The sequence below is a fragment of the Chondrus crispus genome, genomic scaffold, assembly GCF_000350225.1.
Source record: "Chondrus crispus Stackhouse genomic scaffold, scaffold_286, whole genome shotgun sequence".
In the NCBI taxonomy this organism is placed as follows: domain Eukaryota; phylum Rhodophyta; class Florideophyceae; order Gigartinales; family Gigartinaceae; genus Chondrus; species Chondrus crispus.
The window spans coordinates 62803-88456 of NW_005179170.1; the positions used below are offsets into that span (position 1 = coordinate 62803).

General features: G+C 49.5%; 6 protein-coding genes; 2 read left to right on the plus strand and 4 right to left on the minus strand.

Annotated features, from left to right (window-relative positions):
- Nucleotides 1-726: 726 nt before the first annotated feature.
- On the plus strand, nt 727-2581 carry CHC_T00005348001 (hypothetical protein). XM_005716988.1 is given in 2 exon segments: nt 727-2010; nt 2011-2581. The coding sequence occupies 1 exon segment, from the start codon at nt 727-729 to the stop codon at nt 2008-2010; it is 1284 nt and encodes a 427-aa protein (XP_005717045.1). The 3' UTR covers nt 2011-2581.
- A 1447-nt stretch (nt 2582-4028) lies between these two features.
- On the minus strand, nt 4029-4637 carry CHC_T00005349001 (hypothetical protein). Its single transcript, XM_005716989.1, has one exon. The coding sequence runs from the start codon at nt 4635-4637 to the stop codon at nt 4029-4031; it is 609 nt and encodes a 202-aa protein (XP_005717046.1).
- A 9-nt stretch (nt 4638-4646) lies between these two features.
- CHC_T00005350001 (hypothetical protein) lies at nt 4647-6379 on the plus strand. XM_005716990.1 is given in 2 exon segments: nt 4647-6035; nt 6036-6379. 1 exon segment carries the CDS (start codon nt 4647-4649, stop codon nt 6033-6035), a length of 1389 nt encoding a protein of 462 aa, XP_005717047.1. The 3' UTR covers nt 6036-6379.
- A 493-nt stretch (nt 6380-6872) lies between these two features.
- Nucleotides 6873-7004, minus strand: CHC_T00005351001 (hypothetical protein). Its single transcript, XM_005716991.1, has one exon. It carries the CDS (start codon nt 7002-7004, stop codon nt 6873-6875), a length of 132 nt encoding a protein of 43 aa, XP_005717048.1.
- A 4433-nt stretch (nt 7005-11437) lies between these two features.
- CHC_T00005352001 (hypothetical protein) lies at nt 11438-14529 on the minus strand. XM_005716992.1 is given in 2 exon segments: nt 11438-11535; nt 11536-14529. The coding sequence occupies 1 exon segment, from the start codon at nt 14527-14529 to the stop codon at nt 11536-11538; it is 2994 nt and encodes a 997-aa protein (XP_005717049.1). The 3' UTR covers nt 11438-11535.
- Nucleotides 14530-22168: 7639 nt separating this feature from the next.
- CHC_T00005353001 (hypothetical protein) lies at nt 22169-22861 on the minus strand. Its single transcript, XM_005716993.1, has one exon. The coding sequence runs from the start codon at nt 22859-22861 to the stop codon at nt 22169-22171; it is 693 nt and encodes a 230-aa protein (XP_005717050.1).
- Between the last annotated feature and the right edge of the window lie 2793 nt (nt 22862-25654).

Sequence of the window (25654 nt, forward strand, 5' to 3'; positions counted from 1 at the left end):
CCGCGCCCCGTCCAGCGCATCGCCAAACCGCCGCCGCCAGAACGGGCACTTGAGCGCCGCTGCGCGCACGCGCAGCCGGTCCACCGTGCGCACGGCGGGCGGCGGCGGTGGCGGCGGCGGCGGCGGCGGAGCCGACGGCAACGACGACGCGCACCGCGGGGGCTGGCGCCGCCGCCGCCGCGTCGTCCGCAGCGGGGGACCCGGGAAGAAGGCGAGACGCGGCGACATCGCGAATTGACCACGAAGAGGGAGCATAAAGGAACGCCAAGGGTGTCCGGGAAGGCCCAGGGTGATGGGGACACCGGATATCGGATGCGCGGAAGGATGGCGAGGTGTCTCCTGGGGTTGTTTGAGATCGCGGGAAGACTTAAGTGCCAGCAATGCAGTTTTGCTGGCACTTGACCCGAAAGGGTCCAAACAGGTCCTCGGACCAGTGCATGACTTTGTACACGTAGCACACGTGGCAGAGTGGCCTCCCTGCTTGTTTTTGTACTTGTACGTACAGTAGATCACGCACTACAGTACACGCGTCCTTATCTCATCGCGTACCCCGCCCCTTCGCCTCGAGCTTCCTTAGGCTTGTCGCAGAGCACCTCCCTTTCCAAAGCCTCAACTTCACCCAGTCCTTGCCCCCTCAAAACGATGCAACCCCCCTTGCGCACCGCAACCGACCCCCTCTAATCACTCATGGCGCAAGTTCCGCGCGAAGCCGTCGAGTTTGCTCGCATGCTCGTCCGCTCCTTCTACCCGTCCGAATTCGTCGTCCTTCTAGATGCCGTCCTGCGCCACAACAACTACTGCGCTCACCACGATCTCTCGCGCCGCCTTAAGATCCAGCCGAAGGAGCTGCGTCAGATCCTGGTCCGCATGGTCCACGCGCGCCTGATGTGCAACGAGAAGCGCCAACAGAAGCGCATCAACCTCAAAGACGAGCGCCGCGCCACGCGCCTAGTCAACACCGAGTTCTGGTACGTCCCTCTCGCTCAGGTTGTGGACGCCTTCCAGTACCGCGTGCACCACCTCGTCACGGAGATCGACCAGGCACGCGCCAACGAGAACGCCCAGCAGACCGTCGCGTGCGACGCGTGCCGCACCGCGTACGAGCTCATCGAAGTCATCGCCAACGACCGCACGCCGGACGGAAATTGGGTCTGCGACCGCATGGGTGTGCGCCGCGACCGCCGCAAGCTCCCGTGCGGCGGCGTCATCCGCGAGAAGGACAACTCGGCTCAGATCAAAGAGACCGAGCGCATCAAGGCTAAGCTGGACGACGAGCTGCGCGTGCTGCGCGAGCGTGCCGCGCAGTGCGCCCGCATGGACATTCCTGAACATCCGCTGGAGGGCGCAGATGAGGCCACGTGGGGAGAGCTCGTCCCTGAGACGGTCGGCATTCATGGCGAGGCCGTCGACGAGGAGGGCCTGTCCAAGGAGATTGCCGAGAAGCTTGGCGAGTCTGGTAAGACGGCCGAGCCCGCTGGAGGGCTGCAAGGCCTTGCTCCTGCCGTCGAGAAGAAGGGCGATGCCGCCATTCCGGAGAAACCGATGTGGTTTAAAGATTCAAACCAGGAAGGCGACGATGATGACGATTGGGTGGAGGACCAGGCCGCCACCCAGAATATGCTCGACTCGAAGACAGGCACAGCTGCGAGCATGGTAGATGATGAGAAGCAGTATTATGAAAAATACATGCAACAAATTGCGGGCGAGCCGGTGCCGGTCGCCGTCGCCAAGCCGAAAGAAGCCGGCAACGTGGCCAGGCCGGCCGAGGCTACCATCCTTGACAGCGGTGAAAAGGGGACCGAGGCGCCAACCGAGGCTGTGCCGCCCGTTGACGATGATGAGCCGGAGGATGTCGCTGTGTATGTCGCCGGGAAGAAAATGATGTTGTCGGAGGTTACTGATGACATGCACGATCTCATGACTTCCGACGAGTACAATGCCTACTTTGCGCTTGCGAATGGAGGGGGGGCTGGTGGAGACGAGGATGACGATGATGCCCAGTTTGAATAGGGTGACTTTCAAATAGGGGACGGATTTTGACTAGACAACGGAGGAACGCTGCATGTGTTTCTCCAGCGAGGGGACGTCCTTTTGGTTTTGTGATGAATTCAATGCTGAGGCAAAATAGATTGAGTACGATTCCTGGAACGGGATGACGGCGCTGCAGTCCCGAACAGTCAATCCGAACCGAATGATCAAAGCTTTACAACACGCAGGACGAGGACACGAGACTGTCAAAGACGGAAATCAGAAGACTACATACATGCTGTACAGTTTAGAGGCCATCCACACCAACTAACATCTTTCTCTTGGGATAGGCGTAGTGTCAAGTGTCTATTGGACCGTTGTCCTCATATGAGGACAGTTTTCGACTTTTTTTTTTGACTTGCACGTTCTCGACAAGAAAGAAAAAGATACCCCCGCCATCGTACTTGACTTCTGCCTTGAGACCAGAAAGAAGTTTATGAGAATAGCATGTTCTTCCTGGTCGTTTTCAGATATATCTGGAAAAAGAAGCTTTTTTAAACCACCTTAAAACCGCATGTAAAGTAACTTCAAAACGAAAAACTCTTGCTTAAAACGGGAACTAGGCACTCGATCTGTTTTACATTCTTATTCTTGCGGCGTGTTCAAAGCTGCTGCTATCCCATCCGGCGTTCTGCAAGATGTTATAGCCAAAAACAAGCACGTTAAGGAAATAATGTCCAAGATAGCATTTTTAAATAATCAATTTAATTTGTATATTTCTGCAAAAAAAGAGCAGTTCTTGAGAACTGAGATCAGATGAGGACAAAGCCCCGGTTGGATAGGCACAAGACCACATTCGGCCCAAGGTGCAGCATTCTAAATTTTCTCAAAGATGTAAGGGCGCAATTTGTAACAGGTAAGCTGTTTTGGTCTTTGAAATGACGAACAGTTTTGGAACACCCTGCCGAGCTTCTTCTTGGACCATTTCCATCACTTGGTCGAGAATGGGTAACGAACCTCACAATGCTCACAGCCTTCATGCCTTCCGTCGAGCTAATTTTGTAAACAACGGTTACACGTCTTTTCCAGATTGTACTTATAACAGATTATATAACTGAGAAATGCAAAAATCAATGACATTCATCAAGGGCAACTAGAAGTGCAGAAGTACGAGCTCGAGAGAAGTACACCACTGCATTTTATTACTTTCTGTCATTGTGAAAAGTTGATTGACACCACTGTCGAGACTATCTTGTAAAACGTTGTTCTAGCTCGACTTTAGAAATCGAGGTGAGTCCAGCCCTATAAGTCTAATGAATTACGGTATGATGGGGGGTACGAAGCGTGAAAAGATTCGAGCAAGTATCAAAATGTAGTGAAGGCGGATCAAAGTGGGTATGAAGGGAGCGTTTCTCGTTCCAGGTAGAAATTTCCACAAGTCATTGAAAATGTGACCACGGCTTATGCCGTATGATCCACGAGTATCTTCACCTTCATTGATCAAGCTGTGCACTTGACCTTTCGAGCGTCATTGATCTCCACATTTTTTGATAGATATTCCGCTGGCACTGACGTTGGAGGAAGAAGGGGCCACAAACTAAACGTATACCGTTCTTTAGTGTTGTGGATGATACACGTTCCAACTTTGGAATTTATTTACAACAGAGCTAAGACCCCCACTTTATTTACAACAGAGCTAAGACCCCCACTTTATTTACAACAGAGCTAAGACCCCCACTTTATTTACAACAGAGCTAAGACCCTTCCAACGCATAGTCAAGACAGAACTATTCTTTGCATTATGCCGCAAATGAGAACTGTGCCATATTTATCAAGAAATCCTCTGGCGTGGTCTGCCATACTGTATCATACAGTACCAAGGGTCAATACATTGACCGTACCAAGGGTACATTGACCGTACCAAGGGTACCGCCACCATCTCTAGGCGGGGAAAAGGGTGGCAAGGCCTCTTTTGACTTCTTGGGGAGAGAGTACAGAGCATTGCGCACTGGCACCATACTCAGTGCAGCATCAATCGATATGTATGATTCTTTTGCACATTACGGCTGTGGATGAGGTCTTCTACTGGTTACTAACAGCGCTTGCCACGTGTCAGTGCCATTTGAAGTCGTGGCCCGGTGTACTGTGGAGACGAAGTGGAGGGCATACAGTATGACATGATGGACGTCTGGGCTGTGCCTCTCACAGTCCAGCCTGGGACATGTAACTTTACTGCTGGGGCCCAACGCCCATCCTACGCCAATCCTCCCCCATCTTCGCCCCCCCATCTTCCTCTCCTCCCTTCCATCATGCTCTCGTGAACCTGCAAACCCCCACACACCATGCTCACGCGCAAGCTCGCATTCGCCACCGCGGCCACAGTCGCTGGCTGGACAGGCAGCGTCGCCCTGGAGCGCCGCCCCGGTCTGCTCGATTCCACGCCTCTGGACTTTGCCTCGTCCGCCGTCATCGCCACCGTCCGCTTCACGCGCGCCCTGCGCACTGCCGCCGTCGTCATGGCAGATTACCGCTTTCTCTTCGCCCGTCACAGTGAGTATACTTCCGACGAATATAGAGCCGAACGCAGCGACGTCCACCGTCGTTGCTCCGATCGCTGCCTCAACCTGGCCCGGAAGCAAGGCGCGGTCTACGTCAAAATTGGCCAGCATGTCGCCTCGATGAACCATGCCGTTCCTCCAGAGTATACGTCGAAGCTCAAGTTGCTTGAGGACAGAGCCGCGTACAGACCATATTCTCAGATTAAGCGCGCCTTGGACCGCGAGTTGGAACGCCCGATGAGTGACGTCTTTGACCACTTTAACCACAAGCCAGTCGCCGCGGCAAGCCTTGCACAAGTGCACGAGGCAACCCTGAAGGACACCGGCGAACGCGTTGCGGTTAAGGTTCAATATCCGGGCCTGGAAGCTCTCGTCAGAGGCGATCTCGCTTCAATTAAGTTTCTGTCTTGGATGTTGTCCTGGGTCTTTCCTTACTTCAAGATGGATTGGGTCGTCGAGCAATTTCGTCGCAACCTCGAAAAAGAGCTTGACTTTGAGCTCGAGGCCCAGTCTGCGCTACGCACGCAAAAATTTTTCAAAGACGATCCCCGCGTATTCGTCCCAGATGTGTACAACGACACTTCAACCAAGAAGGTGTTAACAATGGAGTACATTGACGGTTTTCGTGTCGACGACCTTGACGCCTTGCACGATTACCTTGTGGACCCACACGCCGTTGCTCAGACTGTCGTTGACGCATTTGCGCAAATGATCTACGTCAACGGTTTTGTCCATTGCGACCCACACGCAGGTAATCTCATGGTCCGGCCTGGCCCAGGTGGTGCTTTTGAGTTGTATTTACTAGATCATGGCCTTTACAGACAATTGGATGATGACTTTCGACAAAGCTATTGCAAGCTTTGGAAGGGCCTTGTTCTTCGGCGAACCAAAGATGTGGACGAAGCTTGCGAGGAGTTAGGTGCGCCCGGTTTTGCAAACGTGTTCTCAGTATTTCTTCTGAATCGCTCCTGGAGCATCGCGAAGCGGCTTGGGACAGATCTCAGAGTGAAGATGGGGAGGGATGAGCTGAGACGGCTGCGAAGTGACTTGAGGGACGGAGGCTTGAGATCCCAAGCCGACGTCAACGAGTTTGTTGAAAGAATTCCTGACGACCTCCTTCTCGTGTTTAAAATGACTTCTCTGGTTCGCAACGTTAACAAAGCATTGGGGGCTACCGTGAATCGATTCAAGGTGAACGCGCGATACGCGGTCAGGGGACTACGACATGTGAATAACTTCAGCGCTGAATCAAGTGGAGGTGCAGATGACACTAAAAGCGTCATCGTCGCTGGAACGCATTCGGAAAGGTTGCACCCATTTTCCGCACTCGCAGCGGTGACAGACTGGTTCGGATTGTTGATAGACCGCGTTTGTATCGAACTGCAATTTCTTGTGCTGGATGTAGCGCTCCTCGCTGTGAAATGGTGGTTTGGGAGCAGCGTTCCTTCCGTGAGATCTGATCAGAAAGCTAACCTGGATGCTTCTGAGAGTGCGGGCCTAATCGGATGAGGTACGTAGTTCAGACGTATGGTCACGACTGGTACTGCCGTATACCGTGCGAGATATTTTGTCTTGAAAGCAAGAGGCTCTGGCTTCGACGCAAATTAACAAATGGCGGATCATATTCCATGACCTTCCCCGCGTCGATTTTCGTGTTATCCAGACTGAAAGCAATCAGAATGCCATAAAACAATTCAAAACACAGCTGTCTTGTACATGTTGTGGTCGGGCCGTATCTGTGTGTCCATGGGCAATATCTGTTTGAAGTGGGTGCTAACTAAATAGTAAGGCCTCTAACGAAAGGACTATGAATGAAGGAGCTCGCCAGGGCTCATGGAATATTAACGATGTTGCATGAAGTCGCGTTATAAGTTGGCCGAGCGTGCGAGGGGTGAATATTATTGTACAGTGTGTACGATGGAAGGAAGTATGCCGGATATGAGTTAAGGAGAATGATTTGGCACTACAGTATACAAGTACTCCCTCGTCATTCCTCACACCGTTTGGGATGACAGGAGGGAGATTGTGAAGTGTCTCAACACTTTATGATTTTTTGACACCGTGTAATCTAAGTGGACTGTTTTTTGCAGCTGGTTCCTATGGCGATCGTGGCGATGCGCGGCAATTTGAAGTAGTTGGTGAAAACGTGCGGCTTCGTGCGTTGCTTGATATCAATATCAAGCAATCAATAGGATAACGTGAGCTCCGCGGACGGAGGGGTTGTGGTTGGAGCAGGATTAATTTGTAGTGAATCCTGTGATTATATATTTCACCTTCGAGAAAGTAGGCCCTCATTCGCAGAGTAAGTGCTCCTCCTCAGCCAAGATGGGCCCAGTGCTGATATCCTCAAAGCGCCGTGATACAGCATGACAAGTTCAATAAAGGTGCGGTTGACTTGTTGATGTCAATGCTATCAGTGTTGGCGGCTACTGTATGGCGTTGTGATGCAAGGGCCCTGGACTCGAGAGTCGCTTTCATATTGGCTTTCATACTGGCTTTCATATTGGCTTTCATATTGGCTTTCATATTGGCTTTCATATTGGCTTTCATATTGGGAAAATCCATGGACATTTTGTAAATATAAATAAATTTTGTAAATGGGAAGGAGAGAAATTAAGTTTAATATGGGTTTGCCATAGATTTGCCATACAGCACATGTTCGTTGTGTACGTTATTTACCGTACACAACGGACAGTACAGGGCGTGTGCCAAAGTAGCAAGAAACAAGACACCTTTAACGAAGCGTGTGAATCGGAACAGAACAGCAGCAATCTAATTATATCATGCTTCCTCTCCGAGATGATGAGCGGAGCAAGCACAGTGTGCGCACGCTGAATACAATCCTTTGAAATTCTTCATTCAATGAGACACGAAGCAGAGATACATGGAAGCATGCCTCTGGGGCCTGGATCAAAATCAATGCCAACCAGAGTGACACGAAACCATGTGCCGTTGAGTAAAAAGCACTCGACGCATCGTTAATGTTAACAATACGATTCCACACGATGGTGCAGGGTTGCCGAATATAGGTTACTCTATCACTATCTCATTTTTTCAAGGCCTTCTCAAAGTATAAATGATGTCGAGCATTTCAAACGTAGATGTGGGAAAAGCAGTATTCCTTACCTGTAAAATCTTGGAAAACGTTTAAGGAAAGACTGCATATAAATAAATTAGGATCACTGTGTACTACACGTAAAAGAAGAAAGTGCTTGTAGTTTTAGTACTGTCATCAGCGACAGCACCAGCACTCGGCAGCCGTTACGAATAAGACCTTTGATCCTTTGGCGACTGCGCCGCAGTACGCAACACGGCCACAACACTAATAAGAACGGCCTATGAAAAGCTGGTTCGCATCGAAATCGCGCCCGGGCACTCTGACATTGCGCGCGATTTGAACAACTCATATCAGCCATTGCACCTCTAGGCGAGACCATGATGCACTGTATCATTGAATGCCGCCCGCATTGATTCTATCCGAATAGGGCCTTGGGCCTAGGCGAAGAGAGTGTGAGTGCTGCTCTAAAAAAACAGGTCCTGACGGTATGTCGGAGCGGTTCTATAGGCGGGCGGGACGGTCGTGTGATTCCTGTATGGCAATATCATAACAGCTGATCGAGGCTAAGATATTCCCACCCCTCGGACGCGTGGAAAATTGATGGCCGTCACTTCAAGAATGACTAGGTAGTCAGTAGTCTCGGGAAAGGGGCACAGAAGAATAGATTCCGCACTGGGAGAAACTGTCAGTGTGCACAGCCTGCTTCGCTCAACTGGAAATCATTAACACCCTGTCCATTTCTCTAACTGAAATGAACGGGGCCCAACCTCGTCAACGTTGAAGCCCCCATCACCACTTTGTCGAAAACGACTCATCCCTGGACGCACAAGTGATCCCGGAATCTCAAATGGCAACTATTCGGATATGTCGATCAGGGCATGTGCCTGGTGTGATGGCGTGCCCTTGGCGGTAAACGACGATCACGCAGAAAGACCCACGCGTGAAGGGGATTCAATAGCGCTTGCTTTGCTTTTCTAGATACTGCTACGGCACCATATCTAATTTTCTTCGCGAACCACAAAGAAAGGGATGACATGAGTAGCCATACTGAGTTCGCTGATAGCAGTCGTTTTGAATATGGTGCCCATATTCCATTATAAACGGGATAGCGCATCTCCTACATACCGAAAGACATTCACGGCCCCATCGGGTGCCAAGGTTTGTGCTGTATAGATATCAAATACAAAAAGAAATCTCTCGCAAAAGTCGAGATGTTGTCCTCAACCTATGTCGAGCAAACGGCAACCCCCTTATAGCACCTGCAATATGCAAGTACAGTCTTTCAAATAAAAGGAACAAAAAACAATTGCTACTGGGAATCACCGGGGGACTTTTTCTGAAAAGCGTTCCGCGTTCTTTACCCCATCCCAGTACCTTCGCAAGCCGGCAGTAGACGCACAGAGAAGAGCGATGGAATTTGATCGCGTGTTATCGGGCTTGCGATGAAAAATATATCGATTTTCAACAATTGTGATCGATTCTTCTTCGCCAGTCCTGCTCATACGCGCAGCAAAGACAGATGATCAAGAGAAGTGCCTCTCCTATTGATGACGGCACGGAGCGGGCCTTCAGCACCATACAGACGAAGTTTCCAACCTCCCGTGACTTGCGGCTCAGTCCTTTTTGGGAAGCTCGTGTTAATACTCCTTGTAAAGTACACAATAATACATTTATCTCACGTGATGATTATAGTATAAACATTCCTATTTAAACCTTGTCTTCTGCCATGTCCCGCCCGAGGTACTGTACCGTTGTGCCGTAACGGTACCGTACATCCTCATAGGGTAGCGAACTATTGCTGTCCCACACACAACCTCAACTTCATTGCCCTTCATGTCCTGCGAACAGTACATCGAGTCTAGCTTTCGAAACTACCCAGGATAACGGAAGTTCTCTTTTTTCTGACTCATCGCTCCTGATTGTCTCAAGTTCCAGAACTAAGTTCCAGAACTTGTGTTGGGCCTCTCAGACACAATAATTATCATTCATCGCTCCTCAGCATAGCTTCCCCTTCAAGATTAACCGGATCGAGACATATTCGTTCCACGAAAAATACAGATAAACTGCACTATTCCCAAGTTGGCCCACAGTCATTCCAGGGACCCGACCTCATCCATCAACATTTACTTAAACCCCTCTCCCCTTCCTCGGCACTGTCGACAACCACCGTCGTTACCTACCCAAAAAAAGGCATCAACCAACAGTTCAATTCTTCTCACCCACCGTCCCTGCCTCCTCCTACTTAATCAGAATATTCTCATTCGCAACATCAACATCTACTTCAACCCCAATGGACCACCGATCTCACACCGACCTGGGCGATTTCAATACCAACTTCTGGGCTCTTCCAAACGTCCTCACCCCACAAGATGCCGCTGTTCTCGACAACTGCGACGCAAGAGTCGTCAACGGATTAGTCAACGCTATCGATGCCATCGATAAAATCATTGCCCCCAAAAAGACCAAGTCAAAATCTAAATCCAAGTTAAGATCAGACCGCATGGCTCTCTGTGATAAATGCGGCACTGGGTTCAGCAGCATTGGAAATTTGAACAGACACAACCGCGTATCGCATCAGGGTTTGAGGGTGTTTTGTGACTTCAAGGGCTGCAAGCAGGTATGTCTACTTTTTGGCATTTTGAGACTTGTAGTATGTGTTCACGACTTTTGATGAGGTTGACTTCTAACATTGAAATATCGTAATTTCCGATTTCCTGTTGTGCCGCCTGTTTTTACAGTCCTTCAGTCAAGCTGCAGATCTTTCACGACATCGCCGTCGCGTGCACATGTGCTTTACTAAACTCGAACAATATCAGAAGGGCGTCATTCGACCTTCGCATGGTCGAACCTCCTAACTACATCAGATATCTCTCTTAGCACATCGTCTGTGGCCACTGCACCAACAAACTGACCTACTATTCGCATTCATTGAAGCATTACTCCGTCTGGTGAACGTACAGTTCAGTACATGTAGGTTAGAAAAACACTGAATCAAAGTTCATCAGATTCGTTCAAATACAAATGGATCACTATTTCGATATGTCAAATCAGACTCGTTTTTTTCTGCAATCTCCGTTTCAAAGTACCCTGATTAGAAGCATTTGCAAATGCGTTTGGAATGGACTAGGATTTCTTGGATGCTCAGAAGGGCGGTATTTTGATGGGGAGATTTCTTCTGAATATTCGCATGTGCGATATATGCATCGGCCACTTGTTCCGTGCAAAGTACTGAAAGGGGAGCGCGCAATTGTCCAACATACGTATAGATGTGATTTTTAGTTGGTAGTTGTATACCCATTCCCCTCATCTATCAATGGACAGACAGAAGTTGAACAGGGAGAAGACATCCATGTGTTACTGTACGACCCAAAAACATGAAAAACGCGGCGATCAATTTAGAACTGAATTTGTTGTTTTTATTTAAGGTCAGCGACATAAAAAATTACATATTTTGTCCCAGCACTTTCGTCCTAGGCATGATGGCCGAAGTGATGAAGAGGCAACAGGGAAGCAATGCTGTCCCACTACTCAAAACTTGTGCTGCTCAGGGAGCGTGGAAAGCTTCCTCGCTTTGCACGAAACCTATCTTTTCTTTCATACAGATAACCGTTTTCGGTGTATCGAGGAGCGAGAGTAAGCGCAGTTGCTCTGCCAAATGAGAAGATGGACGGTTATGCAAAGCTTCCTCGCTTTGCACGAAACCTATCTTTTCTTTCATACAGATAACCGTTTTCGGTGTATCGAGGAGCGAGAGTAAGCGCAGTTGCTCTGCCAAATGAGAAGATGGACGGTTATGCCATAAAAAACGCGCAAGAATATGTAATATGTCCACACACGGTCAGTGGGATTGCGCTTGTTGTGCAATGGGGTACAGTACCCTTGGGTATCATTTACTTGAAGAGCTGTGCAGTTAGTGGAATTACTAAAAATGAGTATTAATCAGATGCTGTCCTATGGACGTGTATTCAATGTATGTGGGGTCATGGTCGATATCTCAGTTGCGGATATCGAGCGAGGGCGGTCGACCGGAGCAGTCTTTCTGGAGTGGCCCTGGGAGTCCAATGACACCGTCTGGTAGAGATCTTCGTATGCTTTACGACCACTGCCGCACATGGCAGACTGGAGAGCCCCATTCGGTTGCATGTGTACGTCCAAATCAGTCTCAGAGCTGAAAGTTTCAGGAAGACCGTCAGCCATGACAACCCTTTCCATGGTGTGCAGTCTTGTGCCACCGACTGCAGTCCATAGCACCCAGTGAGTGCCAAGCAGGAACGCTACACAAGTGATGAGGATACACAGTAGGGCATCTCTCTTCACCGAATAGGATCTAAAATCTTGTATCACCTGCTCATTCGCAGCTATGACGCGAAGCAACCGCTGATCATTTAAATCAGTGAGCTGTTGAAACTTTGAAGACTCCAATTTCACTGATTTCAGCGCTGTGGCAAACCTCGACAAGTGCGTGTCGATATACTGGTTGGTCAAGGTTTGATTTAGCTCAAGCATCCGAATGAGCCGCGTGACTTTGCGAAAGATATTATCGTCTCCACCGCCGGAAGAGAGAGCGTCAGCTCGCACGGCTTCCAACACTACTTGATCTTCTTCGGACATGGCTTCCCCAGCAAACTCGTACTTTTCGTCCTCAATACCAGGCTTTTCTGAGTTGGAGTTGCTGTCGCCCTCTACTCGAAGTTCTTTCTTCACCGCGCTGGGCGCTTCATCGTCTTTCGGCGTCTCGGGCACCTTAGCTTCCTGTGTGGCGTCACTGCTATCTGTGCGCGACCCACTGTCATAATGTTTTGCCTGGTGCGCCTGATGTTGCTTTCCGTCTTGCGACTGATTTGGCCGTTCCGCAAGCCCTGGCGTGTCCCTTGCTTCGCCTGGTTTCTCAGTTCGTGCAAGAGGTTCTGAGCCAGCCCTGGACTGCCGTACTGAGCCTTCGTCTCTTTTTTCTCCCACGCCATGTCCTCCCACGCTATGCAACCCAGGTCGCTCTGGTGGGACGTCGCTTCCCTTCTCTGAAGCCTGTTTCCCTATGACGCGGGGCTTGGCAACTTTGTTCTCGAAAACTGTTTTCCAATCCGCAATCAGATTCTTGCCAAGCGCTCTAATTGTCGAAACTGGGCAGTAGTACTCTTGCCCTTGCTTCCCAATAAACAGAATACGAAGGTACCTGGTCACGACTCTCCTCTGGATTCGAAAACTCTGCAGCGTACGCACGTTTGTGTAGCCAAAAACTCCGAGAAGATTCCATTGAGTAGGGGGGTAGGTGCCCGCCCCAAGAACAACGACGTTCGTCGCCGAAGAAGAATAAAACTCGAAATTACCGACCTCTACGCTCTCCAAAATTATGTCCTCGGAGAGCTCAATCTCTATCCAACGCGATTCTTCCATGCTGCTCGTGCAAGGAGCTAGGAAGTACTTGTCCACACTATCTTGAATAACATTTTTGGCACCAACAATTTCCTTCGAAGCTGAGAGAATACGAGCACCAGCGTCTGCAGATGCAAAGTTAAAGGGCTTCCCCTCCTTGGTCATCTCAGACGCTGAACTTCCTAACTTTGCTGGGGGCGATTTTGACGACGTATGCCCAATAGCTTCATAGTTGTCTCTCTCCTTTTCGAGCAGAGGGATAACCGGCGACTGCCCGTCACCGTCAGTTGAAGAACCATTCACCGTCTCGCCCCTACGATCACTCGACTGATTCGCATTCTCTCCGCCCGCCCCTAGCGAAATCGGTACTTCCGACACAATTTGGAGCAACGCCGCCGGGATCGCGCTAGTCGACGATGATGAGAACAAGTTAGATACTTCTCGAATTGATCGCATGATGTCACCAATAACTGGAATCTCCATGAAACCATGGGCGGGCTGCCCGTAATCCCGTAATACAACAGGTTTGCGCAAGTCATATAACCGCCTGAGGCTTTGGTTAGACAATGCCGAGCGGGAAGGCAACTCCTTGTCTTCTTTTGCAAGGGGCGACGCCGTGGTGGCTTCGTTCTCTGGCCCGAACGGCAAGTGACCTTCTACAGTTGAATTTAGAGGCGGGAGCGATTGGCGGTTCGAGTTGTCCAATACGGCTGCCGGCAATGCATTCAGTGTAGCAGCACTTCTCGCGGCATTACTGCAGTCTTCGACGTCCGACGGATGTGGTTGTATCTCCTCTCCCCCACCTGCGCCACTCATCATGATCGCATCGTCTTTCCACGCTGGTCTTCCATCTCCACCAATGACACATCGCGGATAGTGCACGTGCGGCTCCCACCCATGATGCGGCACTACGCACACATCCTTGCCGTCTGGCGAAAAGGTTTCCGCAATGGGAGACTTGTTTTGTCGCGGAGCAGGGCTGGGTGAGACAGACTGGGCGTCGGGCGTATCAATGCCATTAATCTTGCGCACGCGCAACTCTATATCTTCCAATTTACGCTGCTTCCATTCTTTGAGCGGGACGAATACATGATCAATAGCTTCCGTAGGCGCAGGCTCTTGCGAAGCGTGTCCGGCGGGGATGGGACGAGAGTCTGGGGAGGGAGGTGCGGGAGTTGGTTGATGGGCGGGTTGATAGGCGGGTTGATAGGCGGGTTGATGAGCGGGTAGATGGGTGGCGGGGACTGAGGCAGATTGGGAGGGGGTTTCCTGGGGATGGGCTTGTAGCGTGGGAGAAGCGGTTGTGCTTTCGAGGGCGGCGGGTGGGTGCGAGGCGGACGGGGCGTGTACGGGAGCGGAGGGAGGAGTGGTACGCAGCGGAGCCCCGGTGGTATCCGGGAGGGGTGGGGCAGCGATAGAGTGGGGCGGGGCGGCGTGTTGCGGTGTGTGTGCGATGGGTTGGGCGATGGGTTGGGCGATGGGTTGGGCGATGGGTTGGGCGACGGCGCGGACGGCAACGAGGGCGAGGAGGATAAGGCAGAGGCTAGCGAGTGAGGGCCGAGCGGGCCACATGGAGGGGGGTTCGCGAGGCGGGAGGGGGGGCGGGGCGGCTTCGAGTCATGTCAAGCGGGGTGAGGGCGGTGGTGAGGGCGGTGGCGCAGGCGGGACAGGCGGGACAGGCGGGGAGGACGGTGGCGCAGACGACACAGAAGGGGGAGGGCGTTTCGGCTGGAGCGGCAGCGGTGGGGTCGGAGGGGGACGGATTGAGTTCAACCGGCAGGGAAGGGAACGGGAGGCGGAAAGGGGCGATGGAAGTGTGGAAAACGACAAGTGGAGGGGAAGGATTGGGTGCCTGTGTCTTGACAGCAGTGCGGGCTGCCCCTACTGGTGGACTGCGCTTACAGCTTTCGCGAGTTCTTTTTTTTAAAGGAATTCATGGTTTTGGGTGCCAGGGCAAGATCGTCGTGTACACCCAAACATCGCAATTAGTCTGGGCTAGACTATAAAAAGTCTAGGATATATTTTCACCCTCACACGTAATAATGCGGACTGCACTAATATGTGTATCCGCACTATATGCATCACAACCTAAGATAGAGTAGACCAGACTAATTTTCAATGAACATATTAGTGAAGACTACACTATTTTGATAAACACGCTATTGCCCAATCATATCCCGTCCATGTTACAGTATTCCCCCGTTGTCCGCATAGCACTCGGTCAGCTGAACCAGTATGCAGACAACGGGTTTATGCCGACAGCGAAGGAATCTTTACTGTTTTCTGAAATGGTCTAATATCGTTGACTGGCGCAACGCAGCTTGCCTTTCCAATCGTAAGTCCTTTTGGCACTCCCTTAATCGTTTCTGTAGGCTTTTGTCCATTCTTCGAAGTCGTTCTAATACAGATCCTGCTACTGCCAAACCCTTTAACTTCTCTTCGATACTGTAAGACTCATCATCGGCATCACTTCCTTGTGCCTCTTCTTCAATACACTCCATGCCTGCCATAAACGCTCCCTGATTTTCAACAGTCGGTGTCTCCGTCATATCGTCCTCCCCTACCGGATTTAGTAGACTCTCTAATGCAATCCTTTTATACCTTACACCATGCTCATTTAAGTCCCTCACCGTTTGATCCACTTCTTCCAGTCGAGCCCGTTCTGTAGTATCCTCCATGTCCTCCCTTTCTACCCTGAAACAAATATCAAAACAATTCTCAATGCAGCTTTCTGGAAGGGAATTCCACTCTTCTATCACCCAACGTATGGCTGTAAGGATGTCGATATTGTAAATTGACTTTTTCCCAACATCACTGTTGTCAAAAACACGGAACAACAAACGCCGTCGGAACTTCATTTTAACTGCAGCAATTGTTCCCGCGTCTAGAGGCTGAATTCGACTTGTAGTGTTCGGAGGGAGAAAGCAAACCTCTACATTTTGTAGATCCGGGAGAGAGTCCTCTGTTCCGTGTGCAGAACAGTTATCAAAAAACAAAAGTATCTTCCGCCCGGCCGTGCTACCAACGTAGCGATCCAGCCGCCCCAGCCAGCCAAAAAATAACACTTTTGTCATCCACGCCTTCTTGTTGGCGTGGTAATCGAAACCAAGTTCATGGCCATACTTTCCTAAAAAAGGACGAGGACGCAGCGCGTTTCCAATTATCATAAGTGGAAATCGTTCCGTTCCGTCCGCGTTACAGCATGCCAGAAACGAGATTCTGGTCTTGTCTTTTTTGAAACCAGCGGCAGGTTTCCGCGACAAAGACCATCCCGGCGGTTGGCGATAGAAAAGACCAAACTCGTCAGCGTTCCAGACATTTTTAGGACCGTACTCAGCCACCTTTGCCACAATTGATGGCATTGCGGCAGTGATCGCAGACTCATCCGCACTCAACGCCTCCCCATGCACACGTCGAAATTTGATGTTGTTTCGCTTCTGGAAGCGACTAAGCCATCCATTCCAGAACTTCAAGGAAAGCTGTTGATCGAGCGGTAGGTGTTTGTTGGCTTCGCGTTGCAGTATCTCTGCTTGATGTCGCAAAATTATGCCATTAATTTGAATACCACTGGCAGACTTTTCACACAACCAGAGGTACAGCGCGCTTTCAAGACGAGGGGATGCTGGAACGCGGCGATTTTTGAACGATGAACGCGCACTGGGGGGAATGGCAGAATATGTCGACTTTGTCGAGAGAAGCCGAGAAATTATGGCTTGGTTTGGGGCTTTGTCAAGCGTAAAGCTCTCTTTTGCCCAATCTGCAAGTTCCTTCTGAGTCATGGGCTCTTTTCGTTCGCATCGACGCTGGTGCTCATCAGTAATGAGCTGTTTTTGGCGCACGGTAAGTGCGTGGCTCATTTTTGGTGTCCGAGGGGAATGGCTCGAGGATAGTGTTGGAACGATGCTGGAAAAGAGGCACAGAGAGAATCGGCGATCTGTGGATGTCAGATGTGAAACTGTTGGCTAACCAACTTCAGACTTGGCATTTCACATCTCAGGAATGTGATATATGCGGGGGAAATTTATCTAAAATATATCTGAAAATCATGCTGCCGCTTGGATTGTGTATGCATGTATGGAGTATGCAGTATATTGGCCATTCCAGGTACATGGCGCCCCTTTTTTCATGGCAAATGACATTTGTATGCAACTTTCGAGGATATACGGACAGGGGGGTCTGCAAAAAGCGGAGGAACACTGTAGCATATCAACACATTTTACTCATCATCAACATCAACAACGGGAGCGCCATCGAAGTGATTTCTATACTTCTGCACTATCTCTTGCAATTTTGGAAACAGCTGGGAATCTTCCCATTGTCCGTTGATATTACAAGCAAGGGTGCGGATCATAGCCTTTCGGGCGTACCTCACTCCATCTGCATCACGCATCGCATTTACGTCCCTCACAACGGCTGCGGCCAAAGTCAAATAGTAATGATTCCCCGGGTTAGGAATTTTCCCAAAAGCCGCCGCGAACCCATTTCGCATAATTACGTCCATCTTATATCTATGGCATCGTCCACGCCATGCATCCTTCAATTTTTGGATGACAAAGGAATCCGCCGGCTGAATCAAATCTGTGGTGTTAGGCAGAAAAAAGCATAGCTCCGTGTTACACGCTTGCAACGCCTGCTCCAAATTCTCCGATATCCCATGCCCCCCACAATTGTCAACAAACAAAATACGTTTCCGCCCATGCGGCAAACATTTGAAAACTTTGCTCTCTGCCAAATATTGCGGAAAACCGTCTTGTCCATCCACTATTTCGAGCCTGAACGATAAGATGCCCCTCGCACATTGTCCGGGACCTCCCGTATCGGATAAATTCTATTAGTATTCTGAAAACCCATAAATGGCGCTTCAATAACAGCATCCCTTCCACAAGAGATCCTGGCCATCATCTTCATTCCCTCAGACCCCGAAACCACGTCCGAATACTTCACTTCAGCTTCGCCACATTTTCCCAATGTCCTGTGATTATCCAAATTAATCAGAAAGTGCGTTTCGTCCGCATTACACACGTCATTTTCGCCCATTGCTCCCGAACGAAATGCACGAGCAACTATCCCAAGGTGGTACGCCACCCCCTCTCAATATGGGCTTGTTTGGCCGGCGATACGATGAGCTTCCCAGTTTGGGCCCTACTGACGATTTGGAAACGGTTCATGAATGCCTGTATCCAGCGGGGTGATATTAATTCAATAATTAATTTGTTCGATTTTAAATCTTTCAGATTGGCTTGATACACCGCATTACGAGATTCACGGACCAGGTGAATTGCCAAATGACGTAGAAGTTTTGCGTTGAACTTTAGGCCGGACTTCCTCAGACGCTCAAACTCCTCGATTAAGTCTGCATGCATTCCAATTACCCAACCCGCCCGTTTCCTCCCTCGACCGGCACAAGCCTTGATGTAGACACGTTTCATGCCCGCGCGCGTGACGCGCGTAATCGAAAGGGGTATGCCGCGGTTGTTTGTACCTCTTTGGTACGTCATCAGGGCTTCCCGGGTTTTCCACAGCCTACTCACTTTTCCATTGTTCGCTTTCTCTGATCCCCAAAAAAGTGCTGGGAAATTGCGAACCGCTCGGGATGCCATGTGTTTGTCACCATCTGTACGAGACGCTTCCCCCATCCACGTTACGATCTTGACACGCTGTGCATGAGTAAGCACATTCTGAAGTACCCGCTTCTGCGGTTTGTTGAGCTGAGGGGGTAGTGAAAGTGAATCTGATGGCGTGTCCAAGGGAGGTGGGGTGGAAGGATGCACCGTTGTACTGCTGTGGTGCGGTTCTGTTGGGGAGGGGGGCAGATGGGAGGTGTTCGAGGAGGCAGTTGCCACTGCTCGCTGCAAAGAGCGCACGATGGGGGAGGCCGAATACATTTCGGTGCGCCTCACTGAGAGATTTGGTGAATGCATGGGGAGGAATTCCATATCTTGGTGTTAAAGCTCCTTTTATAGAGGTTTCAGGCAGCCGAACTGGACGGGAAACACGTACTGGGTGGCTTTAGAGGCGGGGTGATGGCGTTACAATTTGCTGCGCATTGCGCTTCCCGCCTAATAATTGCAGTAGTTACCGTCGGGCGCGCATTCCGGTGCGCGAGAGTCTGTTTGCTCTATGCTTTTCCTATCCTTTTGGCGCATCCAGACTAATATGTGTGTAATATCAAATAGTATAGTCTACAGTAATTTTGTTTACGAGCAAGGACAGCTCGCAGAAGTTAGTATGGTCTACGCTAATATGTGTATACATACTAATTTTCCACCCAGACTAATTGCGATGTTTGGTGAACTTGCATCGGCATTCGACGGACCGCGCGCGCATGGGCGTCAGGTTCAGACCGGACGCCAGGCCATTTCTAAAACTTATGATCATTTCAATCTCCTAAGAGCATCCCCACCGGTGAGGCTAAAGTTGTAAAAAACGAATTTTTACAGCTTTAATATTTTACACCCCTGTTCATTACTCCCACCGTTTCGAAAAGATGCATTATTTTTTACATCGAGATAAATTCGGGTTGTAAAAATCGAGAGTATAGCACCAAAATTTAGAACTATGCATTTGAGGTGGCGAACGCTGATTAGTTCAAATTCCATTTTCCCGCGAAGTCAAAGTTGGTTGAAAGGGTCTTGAAGTTGAGCTTCTCTCTCCAGTGGAGAGGAGAGTCTCCACCAACACTCCTCCCCATCCTGTACATGTCTGCACCAAACGTAAGTTTGTCTGGCAGCCACCCTACGTCTTTCGAAGGGACAGCCGTCACTAGCGGTATGGGCGAACTCGAATCAAACGCGATCCCCGACGCAGCCGCAGCCGCTTCTTGTGAACCCCGTCTCTTTCCTGTCCCTTTAACCACCCCCACGCAAACTTCGATCGCCGACACAATCCCAGCCGTTCCTATTGCACCTCCACTCTTTCCTGTTTCCGCCCCTGTCCCCACACCCACGCATACTTCGATCCATTCGATATCGTCAGATGCCATCTCAAATCCAGCACCTGGTCGGTCTCGTGGGTCTAACTATTCCACACAGGACGATTTCGTGCTAGCTCGACCGTGGGTGCGTGTATCCCAGTATCCTATCATTGGGAGTGAGCAAAAGTCCCAGGCATTTTACGAACGGATTGAGGCAGTGTAAAGCCGCCTCCGTAGCCCTGCTTCTGAACAAAGAACGTCAGATTCCCTCAAGGAACGTTGCAAGCTTTTGCATAAGTCTTGCATGAAGTGGAATGGCTCTGTGCGCTGTGTCTATATGGCAAAACCCACAGGTGTGTCGGACGTCGATATAGAAAGGATGGCAACGGGAATTGATAATGGCGTAGCAATGTCTTCCGCCACTGACGAGTGTGAAAGGGTATTCAAATTTTTACAAGTATGACGATTGCTTAAAGGACATCCAAACTACAGTATGTCAACTTTGAGTGGAAACAGTAACCAGAGTACAGTGGGTGGAGGTCGGTATGGTGGTCTTTGTAAAGAAGATGTAGCGTGGAATGCTGACACGGACAACGAGGAGAGCAGCCAGCAGATAGTAAAGAGTGGCATGCAACGCCCAATCGGACGAAAAAGGGCCAAACAAACGGCTAAACTGGAGGATGCACGGCACAAAAATCTGAAAATTGCAGCAGAAGCTGTTTCCCTACAACGAGCTCGGAATAAAACCCTGGAGCGGCACAACGAATTGCTGTTATTTTCAAGCGCTCCGCAGGAATGCAACCGGGCAGAGACGATAGAGTACTACAATTTGCTCCGTGCGGAATCTTTACAGAAGATACGGTCTCGTTTGACCGGGACTGGTGAATCATCGGAAAGCAGAATGCCTACTGCAACGCCAAAGTCTGCTAATGATAGCACAGTGTTCGATTTGGTCAGATCCCTGGGCAATGATACAAGTTCTGGTGGTACGACAAATCTCTAATATTCAAGCTCGTGGCTCCCTGCATGATCGCACAGGTGGTCCATGAGGAGCTTTTTTATATTCAAGTACTCGACAGCATTACTCGTAAAAGCACTTGCAGCGCGAAGTGCCTCAATACTATCGGGAGCTGCAGCTGTCACTACAGTACTATCACTTGAGCTCCCCTACATGGGACTCCGTGGAGGTTGTGAAGGCGGTTGCATCGGACTTCAGTGAGTAGGAGCATGCACTTCACAAGTAGGAGGGTGCGGTTTTTTGCCGGTGGCGTTGACCTGCAGGTCATTGCAGTTCTCGGCGAGGTCTTAAAAAAGCAAAGGTGTGTAATAGTGAGAGGCCAATCAAGGCTCGCCAAGTTTCTAAAATATTTAGCACTTTACACTCGCCGGTGGGGATGCTCTAATCATAGAAATGGTCTTCGACAGACCATTTCTATGATTAGTTCCTAGACGATTAGTCTAGGCACTGCGAAAAGTGTCCACGACACGTGTTCAGCCCTATCAGTTTCATCAGGCGCTGTACACTTGTACACTTGAAATAAATAAATGTTGGGGGAGTCCAATTAGCAGAGCCCCGTACCTTATAAAAAACGTTGTTCCACGCGCCCGGTATTATAAATGATGAAATAGAGGTTCTGAGAGAAGGGGGGGAAGTTCAGTGCGTAAGCTGACAAAAAACTTGGCGTGCCATTGACACTGTGCTCTGTAGATGCCACACAGGACAGATATAATGGTGAGGAGAAGGGATGCTGCATACAGTGTGCGAAACGCAAATAAATACACCCATCGTCGAGCGGGTTTTCGCCAGATGCAGGCCGATAACATAAAGACGCCCACTCTATGACAACGCAAAACACACGACGAGTCCGATTCTGGGCTCAGATTTGCTCAATCATAAACGCATACACAGATATCTTCAAAAAAGTATGCGAAACGCAAATAAATACGCGAAACGCTATAGAGTACAGTAGAAGAAATGTCTTTATTCTAGTATTTTGTTGCTCGCCCTTGTCCATCCAGCACTGCAAGCATACGCCGCGGTATGCTACGATAGAGCTTCTGTAGCAATTCGCCACTAATTGTTGCCCATACATCCTCAATCACCTCCTTAAGCTGCTCTATCGTATCGAACTGACGCTGGCGAAGATAGACGCGACGAGCCATGATTCCCCAAATGTTCTCAATAATATTAAGATCAGGAGACTTTGCGGGCCAGTCCATAGTTCTCACACCCTTCTAATTGAGCCAAGAGCGCGTGAATCTCGACCTATGAATAGAAGCTCCATCTTGCTGGTAAACTCAGTTCTCCATTTCCCCATACATCTCTGCGGCAAAAGGCAGTAGGGCCTTGTCCAGGGTTTCGCAGTACTTACCCGAATTTTGATTTCCATTTAAAAACACCAAAAAAGATACCCCGTAAGGAGAAATGGCTCCCCAAACCATAACTGTAGCTCCTCCATTTTGCCTCTTAGAAAAAAACCTTTCATCTTTGCGCAAATCATGCCAATAGCAGGCATTTCCATCCGGTCCGTCGAGGTTGAACTTTTTCTCATCGCTGAAGATGACTTTGTTCCAAAAAAAGTCCCCCTTGCTTATAAAACGGCGCACCCATTTGACCCTTTTTTCGCGGTGCGGAGAAGTCATCATTGGGGCGGTCTTCATTTTTCTATACTTTAGATGTGGCGTTGCCCTTAGAATTTGTTGAATTCTGCGGACTCCTACCGGCAAGTTGAGGTCTTGTTTTATGTCTCGAGCTGAATAGTTTCCTGTGGTTTTCTTTCGAATCATAGCCTTTTCTTCCCGGACAGTCAACTTTTGACCAGTTACATGCGCCCGAGACCGTGCAGTGCGACTGGGATTCTTTAAAATGCGCTGCACAGATCCTACGGACCTTCCCAATTCTTTCGATATGTCCCGTAAGGACATAAGCTGATGATGCAGGGCAAGGATCTGGCCCTTCTCGAGGTCGGTGAGCGGCGGGCCTCTTGGCATTTTTAGTGCTAGTTGATAGTGGACGATGAGGTAGGAAGACGTCAAGTGCCAGTCGGTATAGTACTGTGTCCTTTATTGTTTTGAAATGAAGACTACACGCCAGTTGCCCGCACTTTTCGATACTGTATTCTATGGCGTTTCGCGTTTTTATTTGCGTTTCGCATGCGTTTTTATATATAGCGGTCGATGCGTTTATAATTGAGCCAATCTGAGCCCAGAATCGGACTCGTCGTGTGTTTTGCGTTGTCATGGAGTGGGCGCTTTTATGTTTTCCGCCTGCAAATGGCGAAAACCCACTCGACGATGGGTGTATTTATTTGCGTTTCGCACACTGTAGGTGCCGGCCAATGGGGAGGGGTGGGCGGCCTTGGTGAAGACAGCGGGGCGCATGCGGATGGACAACCGAGTGCCCGGCCTTGGTGAAAATTCACATAGTAGAACTGGTTTGTGAACATTCACATAGTACAATTGATTTGTGAAGTTTCACAAAACACCCTGCTTTTGTGAACATTTACACGGTAGGATTGCTTTGCGAAGATTCACAAAAGACCGTGCTTTTGTGGAAGTGCACATAGTAGAATTGTTTTGGGAAGATTCACAGAACAACATGCCTTTGTGAAAATTCACGTAGTAGAATTGGTTTGTGAAGTTTCACATATCACCCTGCTCTTGTGAACATAGACATGGTAGGATTGTTTTGTGAAGATTCACAAAACACCATGGTTTTGTGAACATTCACATAGTAGAAGTGGTTTGTGGAGTTTTACAAAACGCGTTTCATAGTCTGGATCTGGCCGCCACCCTTGATGATATCAGGATATCCAACCGCCGTCTGATACATATTTCTGCGAGCAAACAAGGTCGGAGGGTTCATTTTCGAAGATAACCCAACATTACTGATGAATCCCTTAAAGAAAAGTTGTAGCTATTACTGATGGGCTTGATCTCCCCGTGTACAACGATAGCGTTCGTCTACTGCGATGCCCACACTGTCAAACGACGATGGACTGTTGGGGAGACCATGCGTCACATTGATGCCCTTCAAGCGCATCAGCAGTAGTTTACGATGGCCGAGAGCATCAACTTTATGTGTGGGTGGCAGACTTCCAACCGTGAGCATCCTGGAATTATAACTACGCGAAGTTCGCAGCCATCTCAGAAACAGTGTCATACGTCGATAGGGTTTTATATCCATGATGGCTTAAAGATCGTTTGATATACTTCAGTCCCTTGATTCAATGTCTGTATCAATATTTTCTCAGTACTTTGCTGCCAGAAGAGGCGATAAATATCCAACAGTCATTCCGGTAGTCGCCAGACTCGTTGCTGCTCCATTGAGCCGTGATCCCCTGAACCTTATAAGTCGTCGATGCAAAAGCAGGAACGAATGGCATCTGGGTCATGCTCAAACTTGTGCCACAGCCAAGTCGCCGCCTTCGCCGTAACTTTAAGGTCGCTGTTTCCAATTTTTGTGTCGTGATGGGCACAGTATTCATGGGATATGACTCTGGAACAGTCCGAAAACGATTCATTACAGTTCTGTGGAAGATTTCGGAGCGAATGTATGCGACAATGGGCAACTTGCTCGCCACGAGGCAATTGACTCCGAAAAATGTTGCCGGATCGAAAGTAGTGTTAGACGGAAAGTTGACGCCGCAGAGTTCTCCGTCCGTACCATTAGCTATTCCGATTTCCACGGCAACATTCTGCGTAATTCTGACTGGCATGCCTACTAAGAGTGGCAGAAGTACAGGTAAGTTGTTTGTCTCCGTTTCACCCGTCCGCAACAAAATGTCAAGGTCTTTATCCGAAAGCCTCCCATGGCCCCGTGTCGTGACTCTTGCCACACAAACAATGGGCGTCACCCCATTTAATTCACTGCACTTCCCTATAGCATTCCAGTTCAGCGCCTGGCGGAGTTCATTGGTCCGCACAACAAACGGAACCTGTCCGGAGCAACAATTCTGCAGTTGCTTTTGTAGTTCGCAACTGACAACTCTTGAGTTCAGTAGTTTGAGGTCTCCCTCTTTCGTCCTGCCCTGTCGCACCCGCCCAAGGAGGTCGCCATATTCAAGGTCTTGCTTGTGTCGCATGCTTTCTTCCAATATGATTACAACGTCAAGCTCCTGCCATAACTGGTACCCCATTGCGTCAAGGGTTGAATTTTGTCCCATATGTGTGTCCGGTCTCACAAACAAAGGCTCGTTTACAACTGGAGGGATTTGGAAGAAGTCTCCGCAAAACAACACACTGACACCTCCAAATCTTACATCCTCTTCCTTAACTTGCCGTAAAACATATCTATTGAGGCTAGCGTTCGCCGGCTGACCATGGATACCTCATCCAAGATCAATAACAATGTCTCCGAGTGCTCTTCGAGCAGCCTAGGCGCTACTTTTCTTTTCGTATCAAAAGTGGATCCAGGTCGTAATCCAAGCATCGAGTGCCCGGTCTGCCCACGCACAAGTGAGGCTGCAATACGCGTCGGTGCGCAAGTGCGAATAGCCCTTGGCCTACACCATGCCTTTGCGAGGTACTGCAAGGCCTCTATGACACGTGTTTTGCCTGTTCCTCCCTCGCCGCCGAGGCACATGGTCGAGAATTTACGTATTGCCCTTCCCGAACCCGAACATTTATATCCGTCAGCCATCTTGGGCAGCAGTTCTTCTGCCACAAGTATGAAAGCTTTCCGTTGCAACACATTTAGCGTGAACTTGTCTGCTACCAGACCGGGAGCTGGAAAATGCTTTCACTCATTCCGAGGAAGTTCAAAATATGTCGCATCACCACCGC